Consider the following 10,125-nt stretch of genomic DNA (forward strand, 5'->3'; position numbering starts at 1 on the left):
ATCATGTTTCACAACCCTTATCCATTGACAAGCATCGGATACATGAATCTCAATCGAGCATTATCCCTGTGTGATCTAATCACTGACAAGGAGATTGATGTGTGCTCTCATATTTTCCACATCTTGGCAAAAACAGCTGAACGAACTGCTTCAAGGAACTGTATTCCCTTCTGCCATCTTATCTCAAAGATCTTGAAGCTCAAAGGCGTGCATCCTTTGGAAGATGAGCACCCATACCTACAGCCAAGTCCAATAAACATCTGCACTATAAATGCAAGTATAAGTTACACCAAAAAGAGCACCAAGCAAGAGAGCCATGCTACTCCAAGAAGTTCAAGCTCTACCTCCCACGCTTATGATGAAAAGCTAGACAACAGCATCATGGCCACTATCCAAGAGATTAATACCATAATATCTGGACTAGCTACCATCATGCACTCCCAACACGTTTGCTTTGACATAAAGTTCACATCTCTCCAAACTCTGTTGGACCGAATTCAGAGGAAGCTAGAAGAACATGGAGACTAGCTATTCCATGACAAAAAGGGGGAGATGGTCATTGATAGGGGGAGTGTAGTGATAGGGAGAGAAGAAGCTAGAACTGCTGTTTATTTTTACATTGCTTTCCTTTAAAAGTTTAAGTACATTGGTTTTATTTTCAGTTTAATATTTAGCACTTGTGTTTCTTTCATTGCTTTGTAGCGTTTTATTTTCGTACTTTTAGATGTTGCTAAACTATCTTAAGTACCTCACACTTGTACCCTTGTAGGATATTGTATCCTAGATGCAAATACTTTGTGTATTTTGCATTGATTGTGTGTTGGACGTGCAATTGATCATTGTGATTGGTCTTTATTGCATTGCGTGTTCGGATGAGTATTTACTAGCTAAATGTTCATTGTAGTCATTCTTTAATGACTGGCCTTGTTTGATCAAGATATGCTTAATCATTATATAGTGTTTATTAACTTGATCTCACTTTACTTGCTCATAAACGTACCATGTATTCAACTTATCATAAGTTTAATGAAAGTTTCGTTTGTGTGCAAGTGTTTCAGGTTACAGGTATATACATGCAAGTGCTTCATAGCTTCTAGATTAGGTATAAGTGAGTTTTGTCACTGTTCTCAAACTCACGTTTAAGTCTAGAGTCTGTTTTAGGGGTTTTGTCACGGAATAGTCAAAGGGGAAGATTGTAAAGTTGTAATTTGCAACTAGTTTATGTTGGCTTTAATTCTGTGCCAAATTTGATTATAATTATGTTCAATCTTATGTACCCTGTATTTTATGTGGGATTTATTTATAAGAGCTGTGTGTGAGAGAGAGTGTGTGAAAACTCAAGGCAATTAAAGACTAAAGCTATTTTTGCGGGTAGCTCGCGAGTAAGCTTCTTGCGAAGTGAAGCATGTGCCTTGCACATGACTGGAATGCGAAGAGTCAGGATAGGATGGAGACAGCTGGTTTTTACGAGTGTCTCGCGGGTAAGGCCTTCCCGTGAGATACCCGCGAAACATTCTATTTTGCTCAACTGTCATATCTGATACACACTTTCTGTACCTACACTATTTATACCCCCATTATCCACATATGTTGAGGAGTGTTTCTGAGAGAAAAACCCTAGCCATAAACCTTGGGAGTTAAAGATTGTTATACCCATAATTCTCTACAAAATTCATTGTGGATTTTCCTCAACTCCTACCTCTTCATTTCCATACACTTGAGAGGTTGATATCTCAAACACTTACCACACCCGTTCAGAGTGTCAAGTGAGGTTTTGGTGCTGCTAGGAAGCATTGGAAGAAGCCAAGTCTTGGCGAATATAATCAGGCGTATTGAGAGATCCGGAGAGCTAGACAAGACACGATTCTGAGAAGCCTTGTTGGAGTAGGAGCTTGGAGGGCTTAGGTGCATTGGGTAGACTGGACTTGGAGGGTCTCTTGCTATTCATGTATCCTAACTGATTGTCTAGTGGATTGATTACCGCTTGGAGGGCAGCGAAGAGGTTTTTCGTCAAGTTCTTCGATTTCCTCTTCGATAACACATCGACGTGTTATCTTGTGTTTGTATTCTTCTTCTCTACTCTTTTACCTTTCAGTTTACTGCTATGTTATAATGATTATGGATTAAAGTAGTTTATTTGTTTATCTACTCACATTTACTATATTCCGCATTTAGTTTAAGTTAGAGTAAAATCAACTGAGCCGTAACTTTAATTTAGGGGTCTAATCAGCTCTTGTGTTTTAACACATTTTCGAGCTTTCAATTGGTTTGATGATAAAGAACTATCATTAAAAGCGGACGTCATAGTTTGAAACTATTTATAAAAAAAAATAGAATGATGGAAACATCATAATTTTGACTATCTTATTCTCTACCTCAATAATTGACCCACCATGCATTGTTTTTTTTAGATAGGTAGATGGTCGCAAAGAGGGGATGGGATTCAAAACCCAAACTTGACCCTCCAATCCCTTTCATTTTAAATTATGGATTTTGGACCCAAACAACACTTGGGTTTAATTATGAGCCCAAAACAAATGCACTGGGGCGTTGTTTTATATAACTTTGGGCCGATTATTTCTAGCATCATTTGAGCCTTTTGGACCTGAGAAACATCGGGTTCACGCTGCTCGTGGTACTTGGGAGTAAGGAGGCCTCTACAAATGATCCTAAGGTAGTGCTTCCTCGGCAAAATGTAGTAGCATCAAGTGTAGAACTTCATTTATCTGTTTTATTTTTATTTTTATGTTTTTTATGTTTTTAACAGTGAGAAGTTAAAGTGGGTTACGAAGGTTCGATTGAAGCAATCGTAAATGGATATAGTGATAAAGTTCAAATCACTGATAAATTAAATATAATTTCTATTTATATTTATATAGCAAAAGGAAATAAAATAAAATAATTAGAATAAAGAGGTTGGCACATTTATGAAACTAAATATATTATATTAGAAAATAAAGAAAAAAATAATAATACTTTACACTCATACTCGGCCTCATGGGTGCTTTACATGTCTGGTCCAATAATTATACAGGAAAATATACCTATATAGGTCATATAGAATCTGAGACAGATAGTGGGTTCCAGTTAGCTCAACTGGTAAAGTCTCTGATATAAGAGATCTGTGGTTCAATCCCCGCTTACACCAAAAACTGATTGATGTCTTGATCTGATAATAAAAAGCTATTATCAGTAACAGACGTCATATGTTATAACTTTCTTTCAAAAAAATAATTTGAGACAGATAAAAACAAAAGTGTATTGTTTATCCACCTTGGCAATGAATTAAGAATCAAATCCCCAAAGAATAATGCAAAAGGGTCCATTTGACCAAAATATTTTCAAGGAAATCTAATACCAAACTACCAAGAAAGAATATGAGATAAACAAAAATATATTGTCGATGATCAATGGTGCTCCCCCATTACCCCCCAGCTGTGAGTCTGACTTATTGGACTTCCACCCCTTCACCAATAATCTTTTTCTTTCTCTTTTTTTCCTTTTCTTTTTCAAACATTCAACCCCTCCTGTCTTTTTCAGCCTAATAAGAAACATAAACAAATAAAGCCCTCCTATAGTAAACAACAAGAGGATATTATCATATTAATACATTTAATATGTGACACCAAGCCAACATTTAGGGGGAGGGGGACAGAAACAAAAAATATAGTAGATCAACTGTTTGTGAGATTGAAAATATTTTTCTAACAATCTATTCCTGTTCATGTAAATCTTTGTACATAAATAAATAGTTGGAATTGCTTCTGTACATTTAAAAAAAAGAAATGAATACCGAATTCAGAAGACTCCTCACCTTATAGAAAAATTTGGATACAAAAAGAATTGATTCCAATATAGATTTCACCCTTTTGTTAATTCATTTACAATTGGAAGAGGCTAAAAAGCTCTGGTTAAAACTTTAATCTATACCTTGAACATATCATACTTTTGTAACTATAATTTGAAAAGATGATGAGGGGAAAATTGCAATGCAGAATGTTACAAAGCATGTATCTCTTGCAACCACAAAACACCCTCCAATCCAATGAGCTAGTCAATGGCCAAAATATAAGTAACCTCTTTCTGTTAAGTAATGTCATTTCCTTCGAAAACCAACTGTACACGGATGGCCACAAGCTGAAAATTGAAAAATATGGGTCAACCTCTATAGTTTCAAGTGTCTTCTAGAAAAACTCTGAAGATGAAATCACGAAAGCGTCTTGAGTATTGCTTAGGATCAACAGCAGAGATTGAAGTTGGGTCGTATTGGAATGATTTGTATGCATGCTCAAGCTTTTTGCTAATATCATAGTCTTGTAGTATGTCAATTATACCAAAGAAAAGGATAACATCATATAATTGTCCTGTTGGTTCTCCAACCAGCTGAGTATCATAGTCACTTCTTCTGACTGTCTGCTCAACCCGTGCTGGCATGTTTATACCTAATTTAATGGATGCCCACCTGCAGCATGCAATCAGATAAAAATGAGAAATGCAAAATTGAGATATGGATCTTGAGCATGGTAATAGAGTATCAAGAATCAACCAAAATACAGTATGAGGAATCAATAAAGGAACTATTTGTGATCAAGATGACCACTGATCAGCCTTAAGGATTTATGTTAAAAATATTCCCAATAAGAGGGGATAAAGTCAACGATATATGTTGAGTTGGGAAGAACAAATGTGTATTTTCTGTTGGTAAAAAAATTGATAGATGTTAGTCTAGAATATTTTGGGAAACTCAGAAAACTATTTGTGAACAAAATATGACCTTAAATTAGTGAGTAAGATGGAGTTGAATAGTCATGGTAAAATTTGATCTCTAATGGACAATTCATGTGTGAGTTGGGAGTTAAGGACTTTTTCAAAAAGGTTAAAAACACAACGTTTATGAACATGATGTACCGGGTAGGATCCAAAAGAAGCTGATCCATATCTATTCTAGAAAGTTGAGGCGTTCCTTCATTGTCAAAGTCTCCGTTTCCTGAAAGATAAGTTCATCCATTCTGTAAGAATTCACGTTGAAATGATGAAGCCAGAGAGAAATTCCAAATGGTAAATAACCAGTAAGAGAGTGAGTACCAGAAGTACGGCTTCTAGGTGTGAGGCACTCCCTAGATGAAGTTTCTCGGAAGTGAAGACCAACCAATAGACTGTAGTCCATAATCCTCTCCTGTTCAAGAAAGTCGCAATCCCTGTCCACTTGCCTGCGTGAAGGTACATTTCAGCTTACAAAGAGAAACAGAAATTAGAACATAAGAATGGGAGATCGGAGCAAAAATTAACCTGCAGAACTCTTGAAACCAAACTTTCTGCAACCTGAATATATAATTGAGATCAAGGTCCTTAAGGGTGGTAGTTGGATCAATCTCTGCATCAGGTTTATCAGTTGTACGACCATGGGAAGAACCTTTCAAATCAAACCGCCTGTGAATTGCATACTCAGAGCAGAACAGGTTTCCCATTATGACAAATCGAACCTGAATTGCAAGAAAGTCAGTGCATCAGTATTTTCTTTTTTTGATTGCTAATGAGAGATATTCTATACATCTTGACATTACCTTCTTCTGGGAAGCTCCTGTCAGTTTGACACAATGAAGACCATAAAACTTTGTGACTAGAGTATTCTCAAAGGCCCGGAAATGATTGTAGTAAGCTGGGAGCATCCGTAAGAGCACCTGTAATCATGTTGGCAAGTTATAATTGCATACAATTCCAGACATAATTGGAAAAAATGTCATGTAAAAGTGGCTAGTGTTTAGCTTAAGTTAGCAATAATTTGTATAAGTGTCAAATATAAGTGATATCAAGTAATGCATGGTCAAAAGAACAAGAAGCTTATGTGATCGTTCTGTAATTACCCAGAAGCTGTAAATGATTTTTCAATAAATAGCAAAACATGATAATTTGAGAATTATTCAACCGGAAGGACCAAATTCTAAATATGTAATCAAAAGTTCAGACATAGTTTGAAAAGTTTTTAGAGTTAAGAGTTGTTGCAGGGAAACTACAATGGAAGCGGATTGTGAAGTTCAGTGTTTGTCTCAAATTAGGTGAGGGAAGCAGAAAAAAGAACTTACTTTTACTTCCGCTTTCTTCACGGTTTTTATCATGTACCGGTCATCATTGGTCAAGTAGAAAAAGCTTCCACTTTTTCCAGGGGATGAGAGCTCCCGTAGGGCATCATTCCCACAAAGTGATAACATGTAATCTGCTGGATCTACCTTGAACAACTTCCTAAGAGTCCTGAAAATTAGAATACGATGGACCATCAGGCCCTGTATGTTTCAAATCAACATTACAACAGGTTTGCTGAAGGTAAAATATTATTATTATAAGTCTGATGTTATTACCGAGCACTTCATTGTATGAGATGAATGAGTCATGTTAACTCAAGACTGCTTTTAAAAAATCACTTAAGACAAAGATTTCAAGCCATTAAAGTTATCTGGGAGACTAAAGATATGTATGAGTAAAATATCGACATATTTGAGTCCCATACATGATAATTGTAGAAATCATGTGAATACATATCTGAGAATCCACTTTCTTATAGCACCAGACACACCCTTTCTGAAGTTTGCAATAAAATCTGAAATGCAAAGCCAAAAGAAGACTAGCAATGTAGAAGTTAATCTTTCAAGGGCTGACCTGAAAACAACTGGGCAGTAGTCCTTCCATTTGAAGTCACACGACTGATGAGGGGGAGTGTGCTTGGATCCTTCTGGTGGAAATTTTGTCCATACTTTTTCCTTGGGATCAAAGGCTGAAGCCCTCAAATCAAGGGTTGTCTTTGGAGCAGGCCTTCCAACAGAATGTCTGTGCTATGGCACAAAAAGTCAGTTATAGACATTGAAGATTAAAAATTATTGATAGATATTTCAGAACAGCAGAGATTCATAAAAGAAAGTTTCACCACATCCTTAGTCCTGGTCTGAATCAATTTAGTTCTAGGAGACAAAGTTGTAAATACTGTCAATTTGTTATACTAGAAACGTTAGAGAAGATTTAATATAGAGTTCGGGATTGAAACAATTTTTCAAAATTATTGTCTTCCAAGTTTCCTTTGTATACCTAAGAGTTCAAAGAATTTCTTACAAAACTGGTGAATAGCACAACATACTGTGAAACCTTTGCTACAAACTAAAGTGGATGATCGTTGTAACTTGTAAGCTAAAACCCTGAGGATACTAAAGACATGAATAAACATTATACATCAGTGGAATGGTTCAAGAGACTGAAATGCATATCATAAAACCTTTGCAACTGAAAATGATTGGTGTGAAACATCCAAAGATTTAAAAATAACCCATTTCATGTATTCAGCTTTGAACCAGATAAAGAAATTGAACCTCTGAATATACAGCAGAAAATGCATGATGTTTCATAGGAATATAACAGTGGGAAAACCCCTGACTCCATTTCCTCAAACCATTATATTTGAATGAAACGTAATTAGTGTTAAAAACATGGGAAGAAAGCAAAATTTATATCAAACGTAATATAACCCGAACAAAACAAAACATTGCGTGAAAAAAGACTAGGAAACAACCAACGAATAATCAATACCTGATTCCTAACTGCAAATTGAGCATGAGCTCATAGTTCTTATGCCCTTTAGATATTGTCACCCCCGGTCTTTTCACCGGCTTTAGTCTTAACAGTTGTGATACATTCCCTTTCTTAACAGACTCCTCATGCTGAAGATTCCCCAATCCCTCAACTCCATTGACACTGCCAGCCTCACCGTTCCCCCAAAAATAATCATTTAACATTCCATCCATGGACTCCCTCCTAGGCCTGACACTCGCATCATAACCTTTCCTCTTCTGGAAGAGCTCCCCTTCAAGACCAGGCCAATTCACCATCTTCTGAGAAGGAAAAATGGACACTTTCTCCCCAGGACTAATCTGGCAATCATTCAAATCCACTGCAAAAACCTCTTGGGGGTCCCAATCCAAATTCCCATTAGAATTAATTGATGGATAATAACTACCATTTTGGTCAGTAGTATCCTTACTCCAAACCCCCACATAAAAACTCCCATCTGGCCACCTAAAAGTCCCATTCCCTTTAGGCCAACCATCTTCCCAACACCCATCATACCTGTTCCCATTGCTCCAAATCATTGTACCATTCCCATTCATAACCCCATTTCTCCACTGCCCAATATAATGGTTCCCATTCTTCCATTGGTACCTCCCTTGTCCATCTTGCAATCCACGCCTCCATTCACCCTCATAGTAATCTCCATTGGAAAAGCTTTTAGTCCCATGTCCATGCTTCAAGTTCATCACCCAATAACCTCTATATGTGTCCCCAGATGAACCAGTATAAGTCCCTCTACCATCCATATAACCAGTCTTGAACTCACCCTCATAGGTGGCACCAGAAGGCCAACTAAACTTACCTTTCCCCATGGTCTTGCCTCTGTACCATTCACCAACATACATGCACCCATCTGGCCAGAGGTACTTACCATGTCCATGTGGGAAATTGTCAATCCATTGGCCTGTATAGAAGTCCCCATTGGAGAGTACCCTCTCAGCATGGTAGGCATGGCATGGACCTGCTGCATCAGGCTCATCATCATCATCAGCATGTGCTACAGACATGGGTGTTCTTTTCTTTGCAATAGCTTGTGATTTCCGCACTGTTGCTTCCCAGGCCTTCACAATGCCAATGTTTTCTTTGCTCATCCTAAGAACTCTGTCTGTGTCTCTGTCTCTCTCTCTCTCTCTCTCTATCCCTCTTATCTCTCACATTGTTTTTGTTTCCTCAGGTTCATACATGAGTCAATCTCTCTCTCTCTCTCTCTCTCTCTCTCAAAACTTGATCTTTAGGAGCAGAAGGACTATTTCTTGACAGAAACTGTAGGTGGTGGAGAATGGAGGGAACTGAGAAAATGACACAAACAAAAACAAAAAACACAAAAAGATTATGTTTTTGTTTTATGTGAGTTTACTGTTGTTTTTATGTGTTTCTCTGACTTTCTGGGTTGGTTTAGCTAAATGGGTATTTCAGATTTCACTTTTCAGACAAACCATAATTTGGATGTGTTAAGATTGATGGGGAGAGCAAAAACGGGGTAGGTTGTAAGCAGTGACTTGCTTTTTGTTTCTTTGTTTCTGGGTGTACTTTCGTTGTTTTTTTTGTTTTTTTCTTTTCCCCCTTTTTTTTATTTTTTATTTTTATCTTTTTGTATTTTGTATTTGTTGTTTTTCTCTCTCCCTATTTCTTTATTTGGTCTGGTTTGAACAAAGATTCAACACGTTCATTCTTTGATTCCGGATTTGACTCCTAGAACTACTAACAGACCAAACAGTTGGAGGGAGGAGATAAATGGTGGTGCTGATGATGTGCTTGCCATTTTTAGTGTTTCACATAAGCCAAATAGGCAACTACCAAACTAATTTTAGTCTTTAGTTTTTTACAAATACGGATTTTGCCTTAAAGGAATTTTCTATATTCTCCTTTTGATGCTGATTTTGCACTGATGTCCTTGCACTTTAACTTAATTCTAAATGATTCCTACTCCCTTTGAGAATTTGGATTTTGTCACTGAATTTGAGCCTTCTTTCTTCTCTTTGGTCAAATGTTGTGTATGGTCATTGTTTAGCATATATAGTAGTTGCTTTTAAATACCTTTTTATTTTTATTTTTTGAGAATCATTTACTTTCACATACCTAAATAAGAACTTTAAAAAATAAGAACCACTTATTTTCTTTTCTTTTTTTCTTTTTTTGGCCAAATGATTGAAGAATCAAAACTTTAATAATTCATTCACTTGTGGGTTGGAAATCCAATCATCTTGGGAGAAAGTAAAAGGAGCAAACTTCAACAAACAATGAGCTTGTAGAGATTTTGAATTTCTAAGTTTTTTCTTTGCAAAAGAATTTCTCGGTTATATCCTTTACCGTTGGACCACTCGGCTTATCAAAATAATAAATACTTTCCACATAAAACTATATTTTCATTATTATAATTAGTTGCTTTAAATTTTAACGGCTTAAAAGCCTAACGGGTAATTGAAAACAATAATAAGTTAATAACTAATGGTATTTGTTTTTTTTTTTTTTTTTTTGGGATAACTAATGGTAAGTTTGATATGAATTAATTGT

General features: G+C 36.4%; 1 protein-coding gene across 1 annotated transcript; it reads right to left on the bottom strand.

The window, feature by feature from the left end:
• Positions 1–3,796: 3,796 nt before the first annotated feature.
• Positions 3,797–9,140, bottom strand: LOC115983951 (phosphatidylinositol 4-phosphate 5-kinase 6-like). Its single transcript, XM_031106812.1, has 8 exons — positions 7,573–9,140; positions 6,655–6,822; positions 6,084–6,249; positions 5,565–5,681; positions 5,290–5,483; positions 5,086–5,210; positions 4,909–4,987; positions 3,797–4,462 (listed from the first exon to the last, which is right to left on the bottom strand). Exons 1-8 carry the CDS (start codon positions 8,700–8,702, stop codon positions 4,174–4,176), a joined length of 2,268 nt encoding a protein of 755 aa, XP_030962672.1. The 5' UTR covers positions 8,703–9,140; the 3' UTR covers positions 3,797–4,173.
• Between the last annotated feature and the right edge of the window lie 985 nt (positions 9,141–10,125).

This window comes from Quercus lobata, chromosome 4 (genome assembly GCF_001633185.2).
Source record: "Quercus lobata isolate SW786 chromosome 4, ValleyOak3.0 Primary Assembly, whole genome shotgun sequence".
NCBI lineage: Eukaryota > Viridiplantae > Streptophyta > Magnoliopsida > Fagales > Fagaceae > Quercus > Quercus lobata.

Coding starts and splice junctions, on each gene's coding strand:
- LOC115983951 (XM_031106812.1), bottom strand. CDS start 8,702: ATGAGCAAAGAAAACATTGGCATTGTGAAGGCCTGGGAAGCAACAGTG. Junction 5,484..5,564: donor CAGGAGCTTCCCAGAAGAAG/GTAATGTCAAGA, acceptor CTTGCAATTCAG/GTTCGATTTGTCATAATGGG. Junction 4,463..4,908: donor CTTCTTTTGGATCCTACCCG/GTACATCATGTT, acceptor TGCATGCTGCAG/GTGGGCATCCATTAAATTAG.